This window comes from Monocercomonoides exilis (genome assembly GCF_001643675.1).
Source record: "Monocercomonoides exilis strain PA203 chromosome Unknown scaffold33-1116896, whole genome shotgun sequence".
Lineage (NCBI taxonomy): Eukaryota > Preaxostyla > Oxymonadida > Polymastigidae > Monocercomonoides > Monocercomonoides exilis.
This window is the reverse complement of record NW_027150578.1, coordinates 674,343-699,470: the sequence shown is the minus strand read 5'-3', so window position 1 is coordinate 699,470 and position 25,128 is coordinate 674,343. Positions and strand designations below refer to the sequence as shown.

General features: G+C 40.9%; 8 protein-coding genes across 8 annotated transcripts; 4 read left to right on the top strand and 4 right to left on the bottom strand.

Annotated features, from left to right (window-relative positions):
- Window positions 1-408: 408 nt before the first annotated feature.
- MONOS_13318 (DNA alkylation repair protein) lies at window positions 409-1,330 on the top strand. Its single transcript, XM_067866011.1, has 2 exons — window positions 409-443; window positions 509-1,330. Exons 1-2 carry the CDS (start codon window positions 416-418, stop codon window positions 1,207-1,209), a joined length of 729 nt encoding a protein of 242 aa, XP_067724418.1. The 5' UTR covers window positions 409-415; the 3' UTR covers window positions 1,210-1,330.
- A 28-nt stretch (window positions 1,331-1,358) lies between these two features.
- MONOS_13319 (uncharacterized protein) lies at window positions 1,359-3,819 on the top strand (the record flags this gene model as incomplete). The annotated part of the gene is made up of 3 exons (XM_067866012.1): window positions 1,359-1,400; window positions 1,487-1,784; window positions 2,163-3,819. The coding sequence occupies 3 exons, from the start codon at window positions 1,359-1,361 to the stop codon at window positions 3,626-3,628; spliced, it is 1,806 nt and encodes a 601-aa protein (XP_067724417.1). The 3' UTR covers window positions 3,629-3,819.
- A 274-nt stretch (window positions 3,820-4,093) lies between these two features.
- MONOS_13320 (Rac1a, Rho family GTPase) lies at window positions 4,094-5,283 on the top strand (the record flags this gene model as incomplete). The annotated part of the gene is made up of 7 exons (XM_067866014.1): window positions 4,094-4,108; window positions 4,239-4,293; window positions 4,351-4,377; window positions 4,454-4,465; window positions 4,570-4,585; window positions 4,633-4,706; window positions 4,765-5,283. 7 exons carry the CDS (start codon window positions 4,094-4,096, stop codon window positions 5,118-5,120), a joined length of 555 nt encoding a protein of 184 aa, XP_067724416.1. The 3' UTR covers window positions 5,121-5,283.
- Window positions 5,284-5,400: 117 nt separating this feature from the next.
- MONOS_13321 (putative DNA helicase) lies at window positions 5,401-7,069 on the bottom strand. Its single transcript, XM_067866015.1, has 4 exons — window positions 6,905-7,069; window positions 6,751-6,853; window positions 5,928-6,699; window positions 5,401-5,852 (listed from the first exon to the last, which is right to left on the bottom strand). Exons 1-4 carry the CDS (start codon window positions 7,049-7,051, stop codon window positions 5,498-5,500), a joined length of 1,377 nt encoding a protein of 458 aa, XP_067724415.1. The 5' UTR covers window positions 7,052-7,069; the 3' UTR covers window positions 5,401-5,497.
- A 193-nt stretch (window positions 7,070-7,262) lies between these two features.
- Window positions 7,263-12,885, bottom strand: MONOS_13322 (putative casein kinase; the record flags this gene model as incomplete). Its single annotated transcript, XM_067866016.1, has 2 exons — window positions 7,263-11,839; window positions 12,066-12,885. 2 exons carry the CDS (start codon window positions 12,883-12,885, stop codon window positions 7,263-7,265), a joined length of 5,397 nt encoding a protein of 1,798 aa, XP_067724414.1.
- Window positions 12,886-21,064: 8,179 nt separating this feature from the next.
- Window positions 21,065-21,331, bottom strand: MONOS_13323 (uncharacterized protein; the record flags this gene model as incomplete). Its single annotated transcript, XM_067866017.1, has 1 exon — window positions 21,065-21,331. One exon carries the CDS (start codon window positions 21,329-21,331, stop codon window positions 21,065-21,067), a length of 267 nt encoding a protein of 88 aa, XP_067724413.1.
- Window positions 21,332-21,881: 550 nt separating this feature from the next.
- MONOS_17827 (uncharacterized protein) lies at window positions 21,882-24,462 on the top strand (the record flags this gene model as incomplete). The annotated part of the gene is made up of 2 exons (XM_067870785.1): window positions 21,882-24,365; window positions 24,418-24,462. The coding sequence occupies 2 exons, from the start codon at window positions 21,882-21,884 to the stop codon at window positions 24,460-24,462; spliced, it is 2,529 nt and encodes an 842-aa protein (XP_067724412.1).
- Window positions 24,463-24,469: 7 nt separating this feature from the next.
- On the bottom strand, window positions 24,470-24,721 carry MONOS_17826 (uncharacterized protein; the record flags this gene model as incomplete). Its single annotated transcript, XM_067870784.1, has 1 exon — window positions 24,470-24,721. One exon carries the CDS (start codon window positions 24,719-24,721, stop codon window positions 24,470-24,472), a length of 252 nt encoding a protein of 83 aa, XP_067724411.1.
- Between the last annotated feature and the right edge of the window lie 407 nt (window positions 24,722-25,128).

Genomic DNA, 25,128 nt, shown 5'->3' with positions numbered 1-25,128 from the left:
ATTATTTTGTTCCATTTAATAAATTTGATATGAAAAGGAAAAATTAAATTATTACCGTCAAATACCTTGAAGCAGGACGTACTATCATGCTTTTCAATGGTGCAATATATAAAGAAGATTTTGGAGTTGTGGATAGCCGTGACGTTTCAATATTATTTTTCCAGTTAATATTTTGGGTTTCTTTTTTTCAAGATTTATTCATTGATACACACTAATTTTTCTCCAAACCTAAAAAATTGTTTTTATTTATCATATAAATAGCATGTGGCTTAATAATTATGTCGGATGAATGATAAGCTTAAAGATTTTTAGGTACCCCTATCTTCTGCTCTTACCAAATACTGAAGATTATTTTTAAAGCTGTACATTTAATAAATCCACTTTTTCCTCCCGAAACATGGCACCCATAAAAATAATGGATCAATCAACTGTTGCTGATAGAGGTATAATGAAAAGTTATACAGCATAATAAAATGATATTTATTGTCAATTTTATTGTTTGAAACAGTGGAACAGGTGAAGCAAGTATTTATGGAGGCTGCTTCTCCGGAAGAAGCAAAACAATTGAAAAAATATTTCCGTGTTGCGCCAGGACAATATGGAGAAGGAGATGTATTTCTCGGTATTCGCATGCCAAAAATCAGAAGTTTTATGAAGGATTTTAAAGATTTGACGCTGGATGATCTGGATTTACTTGTTAAAAACCCTAATCATGAAATACGAGTCTTTTCACTTTTGATGATGTGCGAGAAGTACAAAAAGGGAAGCAAAGAAGAAAAAGAAGAAATTGGAGAGCTTTACTTGAAAAATAAAGAATATGTCAATAATTGGGATTTGGTTGATTGTTCCGCACATATTGTTCTCGAACATCGTATTAAAAAAGATGATCCATTACTTGACGAACTGTCAAAATCTCAGTCAATGTGGGATAGACGAATAGCCATGTTGGCTACATTTTGTAAAATAAAGAAGGGCGATTTTGAACCAGCAATTAACGTTGCACTTACTCTTCTTGGAGATAAGCAAGACCTAATTCACAAAGCAGTCGGCTGGATGTTAAGAGAGGTTGGGAAAAGAGATGTAGCTTTGTTAAAAGCATTTCTTGAAGAACATATTGATGAAATGCACAATGTAACCTTTAGATATGCAACAGAAAAGCTTTCATCAAGCGAAATATCGAAGCTTAAAAAGAAAAAGCAAAAGCTTTGATATGCTAAGTTTATTCCCTACTCTTTCCAATATTTCTTAATTTATTTGTTTGTTGTTATTATTTATAGAATGTTTTTATTCTTATTTTTTACTCCAAAAAGGGTATTTAATGCCATATTTATTTTTTTGGATTCGAGAATTAATGTTTTATGAATGAGGATAATTTAAAAGACTCCAAGTCTGTAGAAGTAGTGTGAAATTCAATTTTTTTGGAAATAAGTTAAGATTGAAATTATTTTTTAATTCTTTTTCATTTCAAAAACACTTTTATTATTAGATACCAACTGAAATTAAAACTGAATTTTTTAGTCTTCGAGAAAATAAAGTCAATGCACATAGAATGCACTCAACTTATTATACCCAACCAAATGAACAGCATCTTCACAATTTTAAGAACAATGAGAATGTTTTGACAATTCCGCTTTCTTCATCATATATTTCAGAAATTTCTTCGCAAAAGCAAGTTACTTTTGATATGTCGAATGCATCTTCTCCATTTCATTTTCAGTTACAGCAAACAAAAGATTTGCGAGCTCAAGACGTTGATCAAGAAATACAATTGAATAGTTCAAACAGTATTAAGCATGTCCCTTCAAAAATAAATACTTCTTCAACTTATAATCTGCTGAATTTTCCTTTGTGTTTTGATGCGTCTGCTTCTTCAGCACGTTGCGCCCCTTTTGATCATTCATTTTTGTATAATGAAAAGGACAACCCGCATTTTTCTTCAAATAGTTTGACTTTTCTTGAAAAAAATGAAAGCCACATATCAACTGAAGCAAAAATTGAGAAGAAGAACAATAAATGCTCGAGAATGCAATTATGCAAATATCACAGTTGCACATTTGATGATAAGGATATTAAAAATCCAGTGGAAAAAGAATTTTTCGACCTGCTTAAGCCCATAAAAGAGCACCGCGAAATGTTTTTTGAAATTTCAAGGTTTCTTTCAGAAAATTTAGTTCAACAGAAAGAAAAGAGTCCTGAAAAGGACAGCCAATTTATTAACACAAATGTTGCAGAAATCGTCGATCGTACGAAAGGTGCAGACTATTTCGTTTCATCGTTACCAGATGAAGACATGGTTAATGCACTAGTCACGTGGGAGCCAACGCCAAGCACAAAAAACACAATGACGTTCGATGCAGCTGCTGAATGGGACCCGGAGAAGAGATCTGAAATTGTCGATGTGCAAAAAGCGCTGATGCTTAAGTCTTGGCAGCAAATGGAGACAGAAGCAGTCTCCAGCATACCCTTCATGCCAAATCAGCAGGGGAAAGCCGAAGAGCAAGAGAGCGAAAAAGAAAAGAAAAAACGGCTTCAAGTCGCAAAGAGAGAGATAGCTGCAGCAAAGGAGTTTAAGCAGGTGTTTGGGGTTTGGGTGAGAAAAGGGTGGATTGTTGACGAAGATGAAAAAGCGCTATGGGACAGGGCAGAGCAGAAGGCAAGGGCGAAAGAAGAAAGAGAGCAAAACGAGCTGAAGAGGGGAAGATCTGACAGAGAGACAGTTGAGGAGTTGAAAGAGAGGCTGAAAGCAGCAAAGGAGAATGGTGATAATCAAGAAGTTGCTGAAGAAAGAATGAAGTTGGAGAAAAGAATCAAAAGAAAAGAGGAAAAAAACGAAAGAAAAGTTAAAAATGCAAATTTGACATCCCTCGAACGCTTTCAAATAAATCTGATAAACAGAAAAATCGATGAAGCAAATGGGTTGCATAATGAAAGCAGTCTTGATAGCTTCAGACAAACTGCCTCTAATCTCTATCTTTTCTTATCAGGATCATCAACGATAAACAGAAGAAAAACTATGGGTTATCTTTCAAAAGAGAATCCTTCTGTTTCTGAACTTATTGCCTCTTCACAAACAAAATCACATTCAATTAATTCTTCAAAATCTTCACAGCTTTTCAAATCGTCATCTTTTTCATCACTTTCAAAGCTAAATACTTTTCAATATGTTACTTCAATTCATTCTTCATCACCAGCTTTTGATCCGCTTCTTGACTTTCAACAGCCTTCCTGTTCCTCCCCTGAGCCATGTCATGTCATTTCTTCCATTGAAGATTACGAACATTTGTCAAAGACTTCAACAAGTTCATCTTCATCCGAAGCTCCAATGCTCGAAGAAGAGAAATGCAATGAAGATTCTGCTTCTGACTTTTCTCTTTCAAATCAATATGATGTTGTTCTTACCCCACTAAGCTTATTTTCAATGAAAGCGTCATCTTTTCATCAGAAGCAGTGCATTAATCATAAAACAGAGCAACGCTCAACTCTCAAAGAAAATTGTAGACGTAGAAGAGAATGGCAATTCAAAACAACTCCAATGAAGAAATGCTTTTTGTGGGTTACAGATGAATGCGTGCCGAACAAGAAAAAGCAATGGAGAAATCAAAAATATGGAATCAAAGCAAAGAAATAAATGTCAATTTAAAAATTATAGACGGGACTGACAATCAACATTCATTATTTGGTTTTGTGAATCATAAAATGACAATAATTGATGTATTTTTGTTGTTAAATTTTTTTGCAAATCACTTTGGATCGATTACAGAGGAAATGAAAATGATGATTTATTGAGAAGCATAAAAACAGATTTCATTTTGAATACAAATTTTTGGTTTTTTTTTCTTTTTTTAAATGTCTGTCCATTTTGTTCAGTTTCACAAAGGAAACTGAAGTTGACAATTTCGATTATTTCAAATATGTTCAACTTAATTTTATGAAAAGAAATTTAAACTTTAAGGAATCAAAATATGTTTAATTCGAGCGATTATAGCTCAATTTATTGTATATATTTGTATATCAAATAACAATAAACATTCATTCATAAAAATAAGAAAGCAATTTGCATTTCTCAAATAAGGGTCTGATCTAGTTTATTTCAATGTCTGACTACAAAGTGTGTTTAGCGTTTAAGTTCCTTTTCTATTGTAAATCTATTTGCAACATTTGCAACCGCATTGTTTTTTTTCATCTATTTGCAATATTTTGTTGCATCTGCATTTTGATTGCCACGTCCGATCCAACAGAAAAAACTCGTCATTGTTGGAGATGGTGCAGTTGGAAAAACTTGCTTGTTAATGGGTTTGCAACTGTTTTGTCGTACATTCCGCATAATTTTGTTATCAATTTTTTTGTTAGTATATGCGAAAGGTGAATTTCCAAAAGGTTTGCTCAATCTTTTCTAATCTGAATGATCTTGAATTTTAACTTTTACGCTGCCACCGTTAAATTTTCATCATAGATTATGTACCAAGTTTGTGATTTTATATTTGTTAAAAGGAATTTGGCACGTTTTTTTCTTCATATATTTTTTGATAAACAATTCATCGGTTTCCTTGCTTATAATTCAACCTGCAGCGTATGCTTCGATTATGTTTATGGAATTTTGTTATTTCTAACCGATTATTTTTTGTTATTTAGTGTGTTTGATGATTATACATGCAAAGTGCCAGTTGGCCAAAAAATGTTAGCACTTTCACTGTGGGATACAGCAGGTTTGTAGTTGTTAGTAGAATAATTGTGATAATGATATTATTATTTTTCATTTTTCAGGTCAGGAAGATTTTGATGAAATCAGGCCAATGTCATATCCAGGAACAGATATATTCCTTGTCTGTTTCTCAGTTGATAACAGAGATACGTTTGAAAATGTTAAAAAGAAGTGGGTTCCTGAGTTAAAAGCCAAGGGACCTAAAGCTCCAATGGTTTTGCTGGGAACAAAATGCGATCTTCGTGAAACATCTCCAAGCACATGCATTCCTCCTGAGGAATGCAATCGTGTTGCAAAAGAAATCGGAGCTGTGAAATACATGGAATGCAGCGCAATGAAGAATATTGGTGTTCGTGAGGCATTTGAAGAGGTTATCAAGAAGATGATTACAAGTGGTGGTGTTTGTGCTATTTTGTAAGCTCGGAAAGTGGGGAGCGTTTTAATTGTAGCTTTTTTTCTTCCTATCATTGTTTTTTTGATATTACCAATGGTACTTTCACAACACTTCTGTTTCATGTCATATTGATTTTGACATCAAAGACATGCTTTCTTTATAAACACGTTCCGTTCTGGATTCATTGTGTGTGTTAAATATTTTTTTAAAAAATTTTTCAGCCAAAACTAATTTGCAAAGGATGTATGTGCTAAACTCTTGTTTTAAAAATTTTTTAAGCTTAAATCCAGAAAAATCTAAAATGTACTTTATAGATGACTATATTTTAATAGAAAAGCGAATGAATAAAAGAAATATTGATTATGTTCCAAGAAATGATCTTAATGACATGATTATGATAATTAGTGGAGATAATCTTCGTTGTGAGCCTCGAGAATTTTTGTTGAAGTGTTGCTATCCAAGAAAAGGTCATGCACTTCCTCGATGTGCTTCACCTGGATCTCAGAGTCTTCTCCTTCAAGTTCCGCAGCGATTGAAGCAGGTGTCAGAAGCTGAAGTGCATATCGCAGCGATGTCTCTTCTCCAATCTTTGCCAGCGCCTCCAGCGCCTCGTCGCAGATGCTGATTCCTTCAACATTTGCTCGGATCTTCAAAATGTGAGCAATCTCTTCCACTGTGTATGGATGTGTACGGATGATAAGAAGACGATCAAGCAAATCTGTTGGGATACCGTGTGGAGATATAATGTCAGTTCCCCTTTTTAATGAAATTTGAAAAAAAAAGACGATATAAAAATTATGAGTCGAAAAAGAAATTATAAAAATTTCAAACTTAATTTTGTGCGTTCCTCTGTTTGTAGCCAAAATAACAATTGGTGCTAATGTTGATTCAAGCATTCTATTGAGGAAAGTGAAGCACTCCAAATCAAGCATATGAGCTTCATCAATGAACAAGACTCCGGGAACCAGTTCAGCCAATCCTTGATCAATGTATTTATTAACAGTTTTGTTTATCTCCAGTCTCAATTTTTCTGTTATTTCTGTTTTTTTTGGTTTTCCGAGTGAAGCCATCATTGTCATTATATCTTGACCTCCTTGTGGACGTGCGTTTGCAAGATCAAGATCGTGAAGTGTGAGATCTTGCACAACTTCTTTCTTCTTGTGAACATCTCCCTTTGGCAATGGAACATATTCATCTGCCTCAAGATCAGCTTCAGTGGCATGAGCATCACATCGACCAACTCTTCTAACTGCTCCACTGTTTGTCTCAATGTATATCACATCTCCAACCATCACTTTTTCTTTTTGCATTGCTTCATAAATAGAAGGATCAAGACGTAATTGTTTTGCAGACTTAACGGTTTTCAATCCGATAACAACTGCAGAAACAGTCTTTCCATATCCAGATGTTGGACTTTCTGTTTCTTGTGGTGTTATTTCCGTAACTTCTCCTTCGTATACATCCTTATTTTCTTTAATACGAAGCCCAAGTGCACGACGCATGTTTTCCATCAGAACTTCAGTCTTCTTAACTTCGGCTGAATAAACTTCTGGCCCAGTCATTGCGCAAAATGGGACTTTTGGTCCAAGTTCTCGTGCAATTGCTAATGAATAAAGAGAATTATATTCTACGAGTTAAAAAGCAAAATCAAAACCAAGTGCCAAGGCAGTTTTTCCTGTTCCTGGTGGACCTGCAAATAAAACTGCTCTTCCGGCTTCTTTTTTCGCTAAAATAAGATCTTTTACAATTGATGCTGCCTAAAATAAAGCAAAGTTAATTAAAACTACAAGATAAAATCAAAGACAAACTTCTCTTGCATCTGTTTGTCCGACCAGTCCACGGCCAATGGGAACTGCTTCACCATCTTCATTAATTTCAAGTCCTATAACATGTGTGTGTGCAGATGTTCTCTTTTGTTTTGTGTGAGAAGCAACAGTCGTGATTTTCAACGACATTTGATCAATAAATAGTGATTATGGAAAATTATGATCTTTTTTCTAAATTCTTCAAATCTCTCTTGTTTTTCATGGCAAATGTCAAAAAAAGAAAGAAAGAAAATATTAATTAAAACCACAAAAATTACAAAGATTTACACTGAAGTGAAAAAGAATCATCATTAAAGGGGGGAAAAAAAATTAAATAAAAAACATTCATTTTTACAAATCATCAGCTTAATCGCTGTTCGCTTTCAACTTCTTCTGCAAACGAAGATTTTACCAAAGAAGATGTTGGGAATGGCGGCTGTGTTAAAGTGTTTGTATGACCAGAGGAAGCTGAAGAGTTTTGAAACGATGTGGATGCAGATGAAGTAGAAGAAGTGGGAGACAAGACAGCAGAAGAAGGAAAAGAAGAAGAAGAAGAAGAAGAAGTGGTAGAAGACAATGAAGAAGAAAAAGAAGATGAAGAAGAAGAAGACGATGACGATGATGGAGGTGCTGTAGAAGAGGAAGAAGGGGTGTGAGATGGCAGGCGGGGAGCAGAAGGAGACGGGGTGAGTGTGGAAGCCAATGGGATTTGGCTGAAGGAAGGGGAAGGAGCAGGCGAAGGGGCAAAAGAGAGAGAAAGAGAAATGTTTGAAGGAGAAGGCGCTGGGTCAGCAAGAGTGGCGTTGGTTGTGATGACAGAGGAGCGGGTGGACAGCGCTGGGGAGAAGAAGGGAGATGGAGATGCAACTGCTGATGATGAGGAGGAGGAGGAAGAAGAAGAAGAAGAAGAAGAAGATGTGGAAGCAGACGAGGAAGAAGAAGAAAACGATGAAGACGAAGAGGAAGGAGTCAAAGAAGAGGAGCTTGTGTGTGTCATTTGTCCAGCATTTACGGCAGAAGCAGAAGAAGACGAAGACGAAGAAGAAGAAGAGGGAAGAGAAGCAACAGGAGTGATGAATTGTGCAGAGGCAGATGATTGTGGGGTGGATGAGAAATGTTGTGCTGCTCCTTCGTCTGAAGCATTGCCAGGCAGAGCAGCAGCACTTGAAGAGATATCTGATGGTGGCTGAAGAGAAGGAGGAGGAAGAGAAGAGGAAGAGGACGAAGAGGAAGGAATGGAAGAAGAAGGCAATGAAGAAGAGGAAGAAGAAGATGATGATGATGATGATGATGATGATGATGATGATGCAGAAGGAAATGCAGGCAAAGAAGAAGCAACATTTTGAGATGAATGTGCAGCTATTTTTGGATGTTCTGTATTTCCTTCTGTTTGTTGATGAGAAGAAAGATGCTGGTTGTCTGCAGCAGAATGCAATGGAGCAGACTCAGAGGGAGAGAACTGGGCATAGATGGGCTGTTCATTGTGAGGTGGAGAAGAGGAAGAGGAAGAGGAAGATGATGAGGTAGAAGAAGAAGAAGAAGAAGAAGAGGTTGAAGATGTTATTGTTCCATTGGCTGGCTCAGGAGGAGGTGATACAGCAAGTGGGAATGACAATGCAGCAGTGTCACCAACATTCACTGAGGATGAAGAAGGTTTATTTGAAGGCTGGTTCATATTCTGCTTTGTTGATTGCTGTTGCTGTTGTTGTTGTTGTGTTGTGTTAGAAGAATTGGCAGATGATGAGGCATTTTTTGGAATTGCCTGTTTTTGATTGGTCAGATGAGGAGATGCTTTCTTTCCTTGTGTCTGTTGTTGTAATTGCCCTGGTGATGATGAAGGAGATGTGGAATTGGATGAGGAAGATGAAGAAGAAGATGATGATGATGATGATGACGTTGATGTTGATGTCAAAGAAGAAGAAGAAGAAGAATTGATGGCTGAAGAAGTGACAGCCTGTGTCAAAGTTGGAATAGAATTCTCTCCTGCTCCGTTGTTTCTGTTTGCTGCATAAGAAGATTGTTGTGGAGGAGCCTGCAATTGCGATGCTGGCAGCTGGTTCTTCATCGTCTGTTGTGTTGTTGAAGTTGCACCTTCATTCGCTTTCTCCTCTGCTGTCTTTTGCACACGAGATGCATCTGACTCTGCCTCTTGCTGTGTCTGTGATTGTGATTGTGTCTGTGTTTGTATTTGAAGATTCTGCATTGTTTTTGTCAAGTCCTTTTCCTGTGTATTCTGCAATGGCTGTGTCATTTGTGCTTGCTGCACTGCCTGTTGTGGTTGTTGTTGTTGTGATTGTGGCTGAGGTCGAATCTGCTGCTGTTGCTGTTGTTGCTGTTGATTCAACTGATTAGCCATCCTCTTGCTTGCGTGTGATTGCCCCTGCCCTTTCGGTTGGAATGGAGGTATTTCCAACTTGATCGGCTGGCGCACTCTGAGCGAGGCAGATGGAGTGATCAAAGACGTCTTCTGTGCAGACGCTGGCTGTGTCTTTATTTGTGTCTGAGACAGCAGCGACGCCCCTGCAGCAGGCGGAACAGACGTGGCTGGTGTGATTTCTTTGTTCTGACTCTGAATCTGACTCTGACTCTGATTTTGCATCTGGTTCTGGCTCTTCATCCCATACGATGACTGGAATGGAGGAATGGGCTGCAGCGGAATGCGGTGAGGCGCCATCTGTTGTGTCTGAATGAATGCGCCTGGCTGCTTCCCCAATGCAGAACTGCCTTCGCCCGCGAGAAACTTCTGCCCTCCTCCACTTTTGGTGTTTGCATCGATGTCTGTCTCTGTCTGCACCAGAATGTCTGCTTCTCCTTCTCCTTCTCCTCCTTCTCTTCCTGTCCCCATCACAGCTGATGCTGCTGCTGCCACTTGTGCAGGCGGTCCACCTTGCTCCTCTTTGCGAATGTCCCTCGGATTTCTGCTGTTGCCTTCCTTCTCATCAAACCCAGCATCTGGATACCCACTCCCACTTTGTGCTGATCTCATCCCACTTCTTCCCGTTGCATGTGCAACATCCTTCCCATCAGCTCCGCTGTTCTCCTTCGTCTTGTCGCGCTTCCCTTGGAAGGGTGGAATGATCATCTTCCCAATATCCACCACAATCTTCGGCTGCGCCTGCAGATGCACTGGGTGTGCTGACGCGTCTCTTCCCAAGTTCATTCTGATCTGCTCAGGCAGCTCCTGCGGTGGATATCCCGAGTATAAGCGATTCTCCCTCTCTTCTCTGTTCCTCTGGTCCTCCTTCGGCTGCAGGACGGTGCCTCTGATGTAGAAGTCCTTGTCTCTTCTGCTTTGGATAGGGAAATACCCGCCGCTGCTCAAATCGCGTCCGACTTCTGACTCAATCGCTGCACCCACACTGGCAGCGATGGCATCTGACATCTCGTTTGTGTCACGCCCAGCCTCATCTCTTCCTCTGTTTCCTGATTTCTGTGCCATCAATTGCTGTTGTTGTTGCTGTTGTTGTTGTTGTTGTTGTTGCAGTTGAAGCTGTCTCTCCTTCTCCTTTCGTGCCTTCATCTGCTCAAACGTGGGCACATCCCCAACCTGATAGCGCGATCGAGACAGCTTCTGATGCTTCCCAAACTCTGCCTGTGTGCTCTGCAATGGAGGATTCATCTCTGACGTGCGCCCAGCCCCAAATCGCATTGGCCTCTGCTTATATGCTGCATCGCGTGTAGGTTCCACAGTGATGAATCCTATCTGCCCAATTGTGATTCCGGGCGCCTGGGGCAGCTGATGCCTCCCGAATCCTGTTCCGCTCACTCCACTCATTCCGCTCACTCCTCCCATTCCTCCCATTCCTCCTGCCCCATCCCCAGGCAGTCCAGCTGTCGCTGTAAGCATTCCCCCGTTTTCTGTGTATTGCCCACCAGCTGTTGTCTGTTGGCCAGCCATCGGAGGAGCACGTGTTGGGACATAAGCTGAACTTGATGGATTCTCAAATGAAGGCAAAAACGAGCTCCGCTGCCCAGTTCCCATCGGTCTGTGTGACTGGTTCATATAGAACGCCTTCTCGTTCTCCTTCATGTCCTCTCGTGTAGCATTGTCGCGTCTTCCCTCTTTCCCCCACGTGACGTCTGTCGCTGTGGCTGTCGCGATGAGCGGTGCAACTGACATCCCTGTCGCATTTGGCACGCCGCTGTCTTTGTATCTCTCCTTCCCTCCGTCCCTCTCCTTCACACCCTCTCCCATCCGCCTCTTCAGCGACTGCTGCGACGACAGCTCTGAATTCGACTCCTGAGACTGCATCGACGACTGCCCTGACGAGAGCAGGATCACTCCCCCTTGCTTCCCATACTCCATCCCTCTGGGCTGCTGCATCGTAAACCCCATCTGCCGCTGCATAAGCGCCCGGTTCCGGTCCTTCCCTGGCAGCATCTTCTCCTGCATCTCCCTCAGCCCATTCTCTTTGTCTTCTTTCTCTTTCCGCTCCTCCATTTTCCCCCTGTTTTCTTTGGATCCCCCGCGAAACGCAGGAATAATTAGCGACTGTGGATTGATGGAGATCGTCAGGCGCGGCCTGGCTGTGCCTGTGCGCGTCTCCACTTTGCGCTCGTCTGTGCGATACTGCCGTGTGTCCCTCTCTTCTGGCAGCGCTGCCTTTCCCTCGCCTCTCAGCCCCCGCTCAATCTCCTCGTTGCGCTGCAGGCGCGCTAACCGCTCTTTTTCGGTCAGCTTTTCAGCATACTTCTCCTGGTGCCAGTCGTGTCCGTCCTCCAACATCCGGTCGGGCTCCTTTTCCACTTTCTCTCGCATCTTCTCTGCTTTCTCCCTCTTCTCTCTCTCTCTTTTTCTCCGCTCGCTCAGCCCTTGCAATCCCCCTGGAACAAGCGTCCAGTCAAAGGCGTTGTCATAAACAGAATCCTCTTTGGCAAGCAAGTCGCGGAACAGCTTTCGAATGTAGCCGTATTCTGGCTTCCCGTCAAAGCGAAGCGCTTGGTGAAAGAATGACGATTCGAAGATAGTGCAGGAATTTTTATTATGAAAATTTCGAATAACAAGTTGTGTGGATGCGGATGTGTATGTGTATGTTTCATAAAGGCGGGATTCATCAAATATTTTGCATTGAAAATGTTGTTAATAGAAAAAAATAAATTCAGGAAGAATATTTAATTGAAAATTATACGTTTATTAAATGGCTGTGTTTAATAAATTACAAACCTCTCACATAACTTAAAAATGTTCCAAATTCTGAAGGAAGATGCTTGCAAAGCACATCAACGGGTGTGCCCATTTTTATTTCTCCAATTTTCGCATATTTTGTTCGCCTGCTATGTGCTTTTAATCCTTGCCAAGGCAAATTACCTGCCACAAAATAAATTAGCATGTAGGCTAGCGATTCTAGATCATCTCGACGGCTTTGTTCAATGCCAATATGTGTATTCACGCTCGCATAACGAACGGTTCCTGTAATTCCTTTTGTTTCTCGATACGGAATATGTTGATGAGTTCTAGAATCTCGATATCGCTTCGCTAATCCTAAATCAATCATATAAACTGTATTTTCACGCCTTCCTCTTCCCAATAAAAAGTTGTCTGGCTTTATATCTCTGTGGATAAAGTTTTTTGAGTGGATATATTCAACTCGAGAAATGAGTTGATCAGCAAGCATGCATGTTGTTTTCAAAGAAAAACGCCTTCCACAGTTTGTAAAAACTTCTTCCAAACTTGGCCCCAACAGGTCCATCACCATAACATTATAATCTTGTTCTATTCCAAACCATCTCACATTTGGAATCCCTGTACCTCCTTGTAGCATTCGATATAGCCTTGTTTCATAATACAATTGAGGTTGTCTCGTTCTTACTTTCTCGAGTTTAACTGCAATTTCTTCTCCAGTTGCGATTGTTATTCCTTTGTAGATCTCACCAAACGAACCGCTTCCAACTTTATGATTTGATAATATTCGATACATGCCTGCAATAATCCACTCATTCCGCTCTTCTGCTCCAGTTTCTCTTCCTGAATGTTTATCAATCATCTGGGGCATCAAATTACATTCGTATATAAAGATATGTGAAGTTATAATAAGTCAAATATAAGAAAAAGAATAGTCAGTCATTTCATAAATTAGTTGAAATTTAAATATATACATAATATAGTAGTATGACAGAAATAAATATAATAACAACAAACCTAGAATCAATGTAATATTATCTTAGGGAATGAGTGAAAAGAGAAAAGAAAAGAAACGATGATCATGTGACCAATATCGAGTGATTCCATATATCATATGAAGGTCATTTTGATCATGTGAAACAAAAAAATATCTGAAAAATTATTTTGCTCCTCGAAAATATCATTGCCTATTGACTAAAAATATATTTTATTTATATGTTCAGTTAATAACAATTTCAATGATACTTTTAACGGAAAGAAGCACACTTTTCGAGAAGCCAATGAAATTTAGGGAATGAATTTTACTTTATCATAATCGTTTTTTGCACATCAATATGAAAGGACCTTTCTCGGTATGAAACTGTCTTTTTGTAATAACTTAGTTTTTTCGATTTATTCTAATATCATTTCGGAGCTGTTTTTTTTTCACGAATGAAAATACTTTACTCAGTAAATGGAACAAAAAACAAAACGATTGGATCAATTTATTTTTCTGAATCAAAAATAACTTATGAAAAATTTCATCGTTTGTTGTTGAAATTAGAAAAAGGAAGATATTTATAATTATTTATTGATATTTATAATTTGGAGAAAAATAAAAGACAAATCCAGGCTACAAAAAAATCTTTATAAGCAACAACAATCAGGAAAATTTAAGCAAACAAAAAACAAATATGGCGAAAGAAAAATAAGTTTTCTTCATTGCTTTTTTCATTGGAAGTGATATCATCTGTTGTATTTTTTTGTTGTTTCGAATGACCGTTGAATATGTTCTCAATAAGCAAGGCACTTCGACTTCTTTTAATTTTTTCTCTGAAAAAATCATTCAATTCTGACTTTTTTTTCTCACTTTTCGATCTTTAATTGATAAAAAATGATGCTTTGCTTCTCAAATAATCCATCATCATAACATTAATCACTCACCTGAATATTCAAATTTGTTTGCCAAACTGCAATTTCGATATCTAGCTTTGCATCATCCTATCCGTTTCTGTTCCTGTTTGCTCATTGTTTCCACTGCCTTTTCATTCTTCCGGAAAACCATTCAACAGGAATCAGTTTCTTCACTTATCTTTCATTAAATGTGTTTTCTTCTATCGTTTCAGAATTTTTGAATTGTGAAATGACTTCTATTCCTTCAACGGCACTTTGAAATTATCTGTCTGCCATAACTTTTCAATGTTTAATTCCTTCATCCAATCCAGATTTATCTCTTTCGTATTCTGATACAGTCAAAACCGGATATAATCACATCGGTTTTTGCACAACTTTTTGTGACTATATCCGATTGTGATAATATGTGATGCTGCTTCACACAGAAAAAATAAAATAATATATATATGAAATAATTAATTTTATGTCAATTTTTCCATTTTTGAAAATTCTTCACAAAAACACTTTTTTCAATAAAATAACAATTTTTCATGTTTGATTGTGTTATTTAGAAATTTTCAAACATAATTTTGAAAAAGTGAAAATTGAAAATTTTGATTAAAAAATCGATTTTTCAAATGAAAAAATCACACATTATGACATTAAATGTGAATAAAAAATTTCATCACTGTGATTATATACGATGAAAAATGAATGAAAAACAAGCAAAAAGTGTCGGGGCATGGAATAATGTGACTATGAACGAATATGATTTTATTCAATGTGATTAAATCCAGTTGTAACTGCAATGTGAATTGGCAGATATAATTGCAACTCACGTTGATTAATGACAATAAGATTATAACAGATTATAATTGTATTATAAATAAATGAGAAAAGCAAATGACAAAAAAAAGGCCAGTATTGCACGTCACCACAGCAGAAAACGGATCAAAAATTTCATTTTGATGACATTACGAAGTTTTTCATTTATCAAAAAGCACATTATTGCGTGACACATCTTTGGAATCAGTCTTCTCGGATATGGATGATGAACAGGTTTCTTGAAGGCGAAAGAAGAAAAAAAGAAATAGAAGACAAGCTGCTTTTTGTGAAAGAGATTCAATGGAATTGAAAAAACTGAAAAAAAAATAAACAAAATATTTTGCAGATGATTTCAATCATTAGTAATAAAAAAATATTACCAATCATTTTCCATATGCAAAATGTAACAAAATACGTCATATTTCGTATACCAGAAATTCAATTCTGCTTTTTCATCACTTTACAAAATTGAAAGTAAACGACTAATTGAAGCTTTTTTGAAAGTCATTTTTTTTATTATATCTCACTTTGTCAAAGTGTATTAAAGCAAGAAAAAGAAAAGAAACAATAATTATTTATTTGAATAATTGTTTTTATTATTACTTTTTTCCCCCCAAATCCAAATTAAATTATAAAAATAGTAATATTTATTCGATGTTCTTCCTTCTATTTTCACCTCATTTTTCATTCATTTCATTTCAGTCAATAGCCCCTTCATTCCTCTCAATCTAAATTTCCTCTTCATTTGTTCTCATGTTTTAAATTTTCTTTCTCTTTCACATCATTCACTTTTAAATTTTCTTTGAATTCTTTCATTTCCAATATTTGTATTTCACACTTATATGCTTCTTTTCTTCGGCTATCGATTTCTTCGTCTCTTCATTATATCTATCTTTTTCTCTCGCACAGATGCAGAATATAAAACAATTCAATCAGATGATGTGGAAGAAGTGGAAGAAGAAGCTGCTGCGTGAAATGTTGTTGATATATTTGAAGAAGAGAAAGAAGATGATAATGATAAATGAATTGAATGAGATGATTGAAGGTTAAAAATTGAGAAGATGAGCGTCAATTAATATCAACGGAGAAATTTATTGAAACTTCTTCTTCTATCCCTTTTTCTTATGTAGAGGAGAAACCTTTGAATCCTTTTCACTTTCAGCTCAATCTCTTTCTCTCTTTCCAACAAAAAATACAAAGCCCGCGTCATTCTCTTTTTCATTCCTTCTCTTCCTTTTTCGCTTCCCTTATTACCAAAAAATCTTCTTTCTTCAAAAATAATTCTTTGTCAAAGTCCAACGCAAGGCTTCTTCGAAATATCTTGAATTTCATCTATCTGTCTTTATTTTTTATTCCCTGCTTTTCTTCTTCTTCTTCAAAGCCATTAATCCCTCGCTCTTTCAACAGTATAAATGAAAAATAATGATCACTTCAAAAAAATAACAACACCAAACCTTCTAAACATTTTTATAAGCAATTTTCTGTTTTATATTGAATTGGCAACTGTTTCCCTCCAATAAAAATTCATTATTCCTTCCATTTTCAAGCGTTTCATCATCTAATTCCCCAACCATCCTTTTCAGAAGTCATTTCTCCATCAAATGCATCGATTTTATGCTCTTCTGAAAAATGTGAAATTTATGTTTATTCAATTCCACCCTCATCATCCAACAAAACAGCTAGTTTTTCGTCAGAAAATATCATCTCCAATTTCCTTCCCAATCCCTTCATCCTGGGCACTTTCCATATGGATTCGCTTTCCCAACTCGATGGTCATCCTGCACAACGAGAAATCCTGCTTTCATTCATTTTCATTAATTTGTGCCTGCTGCCCTGAAAGAAACACAAAAACAGTCAATAGGTTAATATTCATATATAAAAAAATAAAATAATACCAAACTGCCCTTCGACTGTTTTTTGCCAAACAGCCTCATTTCCACAGCCATCATCATTCAAAAAATCAATCAATCTCATCATTTCAGCATCAGAATAATTGATACAACATTGCATCCTTCTCCACAAAATACATCGTGTATCTCACTGGAGGGCCTTCTCAGCCCGTACACATTGTGGTGGATGTCCAAAGGGGTTTTTTCTGTTTTTGTCATGATCATCTCCTTTAATAATATTCTCAACCATCCAAAGCAATGTTTGATGTCTATCTCATCAACACATGGCACAGGAGGGATATGGGGTAGAGAAGAGATGGAAGAATATTTTTTGTGGCAGGGGGTGAAAGTTGAGTGTTTTTTTGGAATGTTAATATTTCGAGAGGGGTTTTTGATTGATTGAAATATGGAGACAGAGGAATGGGGAAGAGCAAGTGGAGATTTGGAGAAGATAATACAGTAAATATGTAGAGAAGTGGTTGGAGATGATGAAGAATGTGATTATTGTTGATTGGAGATATGGAATTTGAAAAAAAGGAAAAGAGGGCAAAAGCGGGACAGAAGAGGGAAATTGTGAAATGTTATATCAGAAGAGGGGTATCTTTTATGAGAGGAGAAGATATTTTGGAAGAGACAGGGAAAGATGAAGAAAAGGAGGGGATTGATATTTTCTGATGATTTTGTGAGCTGAATGGAAGAGGGAAATCGAAAATAAATGAAATTGAAAAATATTTTCATTTTCAATTTCTGAAAGAAAAGACTGGGAAGTCACAGAAAGATAGTGAATTGATATCGAGATTTCCACTTCATTTATTGATAATAGAACGTCAACCAGAAATTCTGCAATTTGGATTATTGTTTCCTTGTGAAGTTAACTTGTTTTATACGATATTGCATCATCGGTAACATCATGTGGAACCTTGTCATTCACTCTGGAATGTTATTTGGCTGATTGTGCATCACTCACTCATCTCGTCTTCTTCGTCTTCTTCGTCTTCTTTTTCTTATTCGTTATCTTTAACATTTTTGCTGCTTTCTCTCGCTTCGCATTGAGCCAGAGTTTCATCATTCGGAAACATTTATGCATTTCAGTCACAGAGGCATCATGTGAGAAAACAATTATTTCATTCTCATTTCTTCTTCTGTGTCCATCAATTTTTTAATGATAATATTTTCATTCAGATTCTTGTGATGAAAAAAAGTCATCTGTTCAAATTCATTTCATAACGCTCATATGTTCAACATCTGCTACGCCTTCTTCAACGAACAACATAAATAATGTTGTTTTTTCCAATTCGTTCAACAACCCTCAGATCCGACATCATGCTTCGCCTTCAGCATCAATTTAGAAACACGAAAGAAATAATTTTTCTTTCACAGAATATCAACAACAACAAAAAAAAAAAAAAAACATCAATGAAATGGATGAGTTTCAAAAATAGCCTTCGACAGATTTCACAATGCGATGCACTTTCAACGATCTGAGAAAGACGAAATGAAGAAAGAGACATATTCGTAGAGAATTCATATTTGAAGGGAAATTATATGAGATTCTAGCTCAAATCAGGCACAAGCATGTTGAAATGGAAAAGTTAAGGAAATTTTAATCTGAAGAATATTGCCAGATATGAATAAAGAAATGCATTTTGAAGAGAAGAAATAGATGATTCCCTAAGGCAACGAGTTTTGTTTTCATTTAATGAAAAGGAGAAATTAGAAGAAATGAAGAAGAAATATTTTCATCTGGGCTGATTTTGGGCTCGATGAAAGATAAGCGATGATATGTACTCCTGTTGAAAAGAAGATGAAACCTCAAGAAATTTTATATGATATGGAAAATATTCAAAATTAGAAGAAGAAATAATTGAGGAAATTACAAGGAGATTAGAAAAAAATCTATCATTTCCAGTGATTTTTGTGTCAACCAAGCTGAAAGTGAGTGTTTGAACGGGAACAAATGTTGAGGTGAGGAGGGTGAGAGAGGCATCGTGGAGGAGGGAAATGAAGCCAGTGAGGGCATACTCGATGGCGGCACATGGGGTCTGTTGGGGTCTGCCACAGACATCAGCACCAGTTCCATTGTTGGCAACGATTTTGTTCTGGGAGATGAGAGGGAGCCAGCTATTGTACACGGTATTATCAGCTGTATTGTTATTCCAGACTCTTTTTGCTTGAGTTGTTGATACGCAATTCTCAAATGGAGATTGAGTGATACTGCTTCCATTGAAGAACACATCATTTCCTCTGCCATTTGTTGCGGAATTACCATCAAAGAAGCAGAATGTGATGAATTTTAGCAAGGTCATCCAGGAAAAAGGAGGATAAAAACACATTGAAGCACCTCCGTAATGTTTATAACCATTCAGATTGTTACTGATGAAATGACACTCAATGATTGAAAATAGAATTGGCTTTGCAGAAGGAGGATTATAAAATGTTAAAGAACAAGCAGCATCACTACCAGAATTTGGGGTGCACTTGCTTTTTGAAAAATAGAAATTGAAAATTTATTGGATCATTTCCAAAGCAAAATTCCAACAAGTTCCACACCAATTTGTGATTGAACAACTTTCCACTCCGCTTTCCGAGAATGAATAATCAGAAGATGATTGTGGATACTATATTTCCACAGCGTCTCTATGTCTCGCCTTGCAATTTGTGAAATTCGATTTTGTGATGCTGATTTGTAATAAATATTGACAGAATATTGCTCCTCCTTCACCATTGTTTGATGTACATTTGTTGAATGAGCATGAAGTGATTTCGAGATTTGCATTTGCCCATTCAACACAAAGTGCACCTCCTGGCGAAGATCCACCAATCGAGTTATTCAATTCACACAATGAGAAGTCATGACAATTCTCATCAAACGAAGTCAATTTTTCAGGTTTTTATGTTTGAGATTCAGATCGAACATGAACCACTGGGCCATTTTGTGAAGAGCGTGTTTGGCGGAAGAAAGAGGGGTTGAAAACAGACTGAGAAACGATGGATAGTTGAGGGAGGAGAAAATGGAACTATCGATTGAATTGCAAACGTTGAAGAAGATTGGTGAGAGGATGGAATGGGAGGAGTGAAGAGAGAAGTTAGAAATTGTTTTTATTTTGATGTTAAAGATGAATAAGTTGTGCAAATAAGGGAGAAGAGGAGATGGAAGGGTGAAACTGGAATGTGAAGAGGTGATGATGTTGAAAATGAGGATATGCTAAAGACGAAGACTGATATGAAGATGGAAAAGCGACAAAAGGGAAATAAATATCATTTTCAATATGTTTCATATCAATGAAAGAATTGGCACGGTTTGTTGCATTTGAAACATTTAATAAGCTCAAAACATTTTTTCCTCTGAAAATCAGAAGCATCGTTGATCGATTCAATTTTTCGTTGTTCAATCAAAAATATCAAATCCTTTCAAAAAGGCACTTTTCATCTTCGAATAAATTTCCTTTATTTCTTCATCACAATAATGTTTTGATTTATCGCTTGTCATTCGAATTGAAGTTAAAATTTTTTTTCTTTTTCAAAAGCAAGAACAATAAAAATTTCAATTTCCAATAAACATGACAATCATCAACAGAAACAGTTGCTCTTTTCAAACAACATTCATTTCAAGTGAAATAACAAAACCTTAATTCGTATCATAAAAAATGATGTTGATCAGAATTATAATTGCTTTCATCAATTCTATTCAAAACCATAATAGCAATCATTTTTTACGAACATTATTCAGTAATACTTCATATTCATATAAGTTCACCTGCTTCATTCAAAAACAATAGCCCATTGATTCGATTAACAATTGATTATCTTGAACAACAAAAAACAAGAAATCTGGAATAATTCTCAAATCATCAATATAGATTTCTAACGATAGTGAAGAACAGACAGATTCGTGAGGAAAGTTTGTCGAAGTGGAAATATGAACATCCATCAATTCCACATAATTTTGATAAAACTCATATTTGCATTTGCATTTGCTTCTGAAGTTTTCTCGCTTCAATCCATCCATGGCACACACTTGTCTGCTCGAAATGTGATTGATTCACACTCACAATTTTGCCTGAAACAAAATCTTTGTCAATGCACATTCTTGTCCACCAAAACTGCAGAAAACACTCTGCACAAGCCTTCTCAGCCAATTCATCAAAAGCGCAGTTCAGTTTCTTTGGAGAATTCATCATTCACAATTGCAGGATTAAATATCGAATGCCAATCACGCAGCTCATTCATCGAAATCGATGGCAAATCGCAATGTGAAATGGGGAGTGTGGTTCTCCTGCTTGAGCAGTCCAATTCACCACACTTTGCATCTTCTGGGTTTTTGTTGTTTTGCAACACAACCCTTGCGCATGCTGGGCTGCCACATGAATTGTCGAGCAGCCTTGTGTGTGCATCAGGGAACAGCCACACCCGCTTCGAGGGTTGCTCTTTTCATGCTCTGTCCCACCGCCACACTCACCCATTTCTTGTTTGTGGTGCTACCTCTTCGCTCTCCCTCTCAGACTGTGTGTTTTCCAACATCACATCCCCTGCCCACACCTCCACCCAGCAACACCCAAACCCATGCTTCGGGAGCTGTGATGTTGCCAGTTGTGTGTGTGATGTGGCAACAGACCCGCTTTCCTCCATTTTCCCACTCCATCTCACAAGCCACTCGTTTCGATCCTTCAACAGCTCATTCTCCAGGATCTCGAACAACAAGATCACAAACAGAACTGTCATCGAGTCTTCGGATGAGGAGGAGATTGTGTTTGATGATGATGAGTTCGAGGTGAGTGAAACAGCAAATGATGGAGGTGCTATTTATGTTAACAATGCAAACAGCTTGATCATTGCAAGGTGTAAATTTTCTCATTGCTCATGCAAACACTACGGAGGGGCAATAGATTTCAATAATATCAAAAAGCTCGATATCTCAGAGTGCAAATTTGTTAATTGCAGTGCAGGATGGGATTCCGGTTCATTTCGTATTTCTGGATCTGAAAGTGTTTTTATTGAAAATTGTTTGTGCTCAGAATGCCATTCAAATAATTATTATGGATGTGTCGGAGTATTCAGCATCAAAACAATTTTTATTTTCTCCAATAACACATTTTCTCATTCATATGCAACATACGATACTGGTGGAATCCTTCTAAGTAACATAAATAATAACAGCACTATCATCACAAGTTGTTTGTTCAACAACTTAACCGCTTCATGGTGTGGAAGTGCTTTTGTATTGCATCAAGGAACATCGAGATTTCCTCCACAAAGCAGGTTTCTGTTTTTCATGAACAACACATGCACAGATCAGTATTCGGGGGCAGACTTCGGGTGTGGGGAGGGATGGGACGGGGTGGTGAACTCCACGCACTTTGAGCACTGCTACTCGCTCAGCACAGGCATCCGCAGCTTTGTGTGCACGGCCGGCTTCCGCCCCTGCACCGCCGGCTACGAGGCCGACTTCATCCGCGCCCCGACCTATTCCACCATCCATGTGGCCCAGCCTGCCCGCGCCTCGGGAGGCGACACGCCCCACTGTGGCGAGCTCGGCAGCGAGTGCGCCACCATCGCCCACGCCCTCACCAGACTCGCCCCACCTGCCCCACCTGCCCCACCTGCCCCAGATGCCTCAGATGCCCCGCAGCCAATCGCCGTCCTCCCCGGGTCGTACCAAGAGCCGGGCGTGGCAGTGGCCCAGACACACATCCGCATCAGCAGCAAAGACCCAGCCAGCCCGGCCGAGGTGCGGTGCAACACCACCGGCGCAGTGCTGTTTGCCACAGCCAGCGGCGCGCTGGAGCTGGCGCAGCTGGTGCTGGTGGCCGACTGGGGCGTGTGCCCAGCCACCCCGCTGCTGGTGCTGGACGGGGACGAGGGTGCAGTGGCTGTGGCCGAGTGCACCATCACCGGCGCCGGCCACTCGGCTGCCAACCGGTTCCGCTCGCCGGTTGTTGTGCTGCGCAGAGGGGCAGGGCGGATCACCAGATGCACCGTCACATCGCTGGTGCTGGACAGCGCGTGTGCAATCTGGGTCGGGAGGCGCTGCACTGCTGCTGTGGAGTGCACTGTGTGTGCACACATTGTGCGATCCTCGGGGTGCGGGGGAGCCATTGTCCTCGAGGAGGAGGAGGATGGAGACAGCAGTGCCAGTGCCAACACAAACGAAGGGGATGCTGCACAAGCGATATCTGGGTGTGTCTTTGAGGACTGCTGTGCAGAAGGGGATGGGAGTGGCGGTGGGGCAATATGTGCCAGGCTCCGAGGCAGAGGCTGCTTCACAGTGAACGGGTCTGCCAGCTCGGGGTGCACCCTGCCTCTTGTGCGCCATCACAGCCACAACAGCAACACCACCAGAGCCTCTCATGGCACAAATGGTGGTGATGATGGGAGTGGAGGCGAGGCAATGTTCAGCAGGTGCAAGAGCAGCGGATATGGTGGGGCGGTGTATCTGGACTTGGCCGAGGGCTTCGGCACGCTCCTGCTGGACGGGGTTGTGTTTGGTGGCTGCGAGGCTGCGCTGGGAGGCGCCAATGTGTTTGTGAACGGGTGCGCCCTCACCCCGGCCGAGATCAGCACCTCCACCTTCTGCTTCCCCTTCGACCAATCCTCTGCCGACGATCTCATGGGTGTCGATCGCGCGCTGCCAGAGGTTGCCCCGTTCACCCTCGCAGTGTTTCTTGTCCCGTTCCCAGGCGCTGCTCATGTGGCAGGCCAGTCCTCCCGCGCATCCAACACCCCCTTCTGCGGCTTCTCCTTCTTCCCCTGCCTCACCATCCCCCATGCTGCCCGCACCCGCTTCCCCGCTGCTGACCCTGCCATCCTGCTCGATGAGGGCTTCCAGCTCTGCGAGAGGCTTGCTGCCGATGCACATGCTTGGAGCATCTCGTGTGTGCGCAAAGGGATGGAGGTGCCTGTTGGTGCGCCTCCGGGCTTTTCGTCGCCCTCGCTCGTCGCAGTCAGCACCGAGGCAGCCATCGCAGACATCCGCTTTGCTGTGCCGGCCTCGCTCGGCTCAGCCACAGCCCTGGTCGAGGTGGCAGGGGCTGGCAGCCTGCGGATGGCCAGCTGCAGCGCTGTGCACAAGCACGACGGAGCCACAGCACCTGGCGATGGCAGCGAGGAGCAGCTGACCTTCGCGCTGATCGCTGTTCGCTCGGGGAGGCTGGTGCTGAGCGAGTTCGAAACACTGGGCGAGGTGGCAAACACCATGTTTTCGCTGATGGAGTGCACAGGGAGCAGCAGCGTGGTGGAGTGCAGCGGGTGTGTGATTGGGGGCGGGGAGAAGGGGAGTGGAGACGGGGGGTGTGTGAAGATGGCTGGGGTCGGAGGAGGCAGTGCAAGGCTGGAGATGGAGAACTGCACAGTGGCGAGGTGCAGCGCCAGAGGCAGCGAGGCCAGAGGAGGCGGCGTTGCAGCCGAGCTGGCAGCCGGGGCAGTCCTGCTGATAAACGGCTCGACCTTCGAGGACTGCGCTGCCGCCGCTGCTGCTGCAGCGGCTGGCGGAGGCCAGGCACAGACCCATGGCCTGGGTGGCGCGGTGTTCGTGGGGGAGGCAGATGCCGCCAGGCTGTTTGCCCTCGAGCACGTGGTGTTTGCCAGATGCGATGCGTGGAAGGGCAGAAAGGTGTTTGTGTCCGCCACCGTGCTGTCCGCAGTGGCTGATGCTGCCCATTTCAACTGGACCATGACCAGCGCCGACCTCAGCACCCTCGACGAGCTCGGCGGATTCGAGCTGGCCACAGCCGATCCCAGCCGCCCCATCCCGCTTGCCGTGTATTTCTGGACCAACATCACCACCCACGTGTTTGTCGACGGAGACACAGGCTTCGACTTCAGTGCATGCGGGCACTCTGCTGCTCCCTGCCTGACCATCCCTCACGCCCTTTCCCTCAGGCTCACCCCGCTTCCCCTCCCTTCCTCCACCCTCTCCATCGCCTCCCACTCCTCCATCCCCGAGCCTCTCGTCCTCCTCCTTCCCCCTGCCCCCACCTCCCCCTCGCCCACCTCCCTCCCGTCTCTTCGCCTCCACGGCTGCGCCCCAGACACCCCGGTCCACGTCTCCGATCCCACACCCAGCCAATCCGACGCCCTCCTCGCCTCTTCTGTCGACCTCGCCATCGACGCCATCTCCTTCCTCCTCCCTTCTGCTTTCCCCCACCACTCCTCCTTCATCCTGACATCTGCCCCAGACGCTGCTCTCCTTTTGCAGTGCTGCTCCTTCTCCATGCTCACCCCCCAAACACCCCTTGCCTATGTGATCGTGCTGGCAGCACAAGGGAGTGTCTCTCTCGACCACTGCACCCTCGCCTCCGCATCCTTGTCGCGCCCTTTCCTCGAAATTTATGATGCATCCACTTCTGCGACACTCACTTCCCTCTCGGTCTCCTCCTCTTTGCTCGCTGGCACTCCCCTCGTGGCCGTCTGCCCACCTGCTCTGGCTGCTTCGACTGGCTTGGCTGGCTTGGCTGCCCCAGACCCCAGGACAGCCATCGTTCTGGACTCTGCCAACATCACCAACATCGTGCGCACAGGCA

What these genes read in the sequence shown, in the direction of transcription:
- MONOS_13318 (XM_067866011.1), top strand. Translation starts at nt 416, where the DNA reads ATGGATCAATCAACTGTTGCTGATAGAG. An exon ending in ATCAACTGTTGCTGATAGAG is followed by an intron (nt 444 to 508) that starts GTATAATGAAAA and finishes TGTTTGAAACAG; the next exon opens with TGGAACAGGTGAAGCAAGTA.
- MONOS_13321 (XM_067866015.1), bottom strand. Translation starts at nt 7,051, where the DNA reads ATGTCGTTGAAAATCACGACTGTTGCTTCTCACACAAAACAAAAGAGA. An exon ending in GACAAACAGATGCAAGAGAA is followed by an intron (nt 6,854 to 6,904) that starts GTTTGTCTTTGA and finishes GCTTTATTTTAG; the next exon opens with GCAGCATCAATTGTAAAAGA. An exon ending in AGAGGAACGCACAAAATTAA is followed by an intron (nt 5,853 to 5,927) that starts GTTTGAAATTTT and finishes TTCATTAAAAAG; the next exon opens with GGGAACTGACATTATATCTC.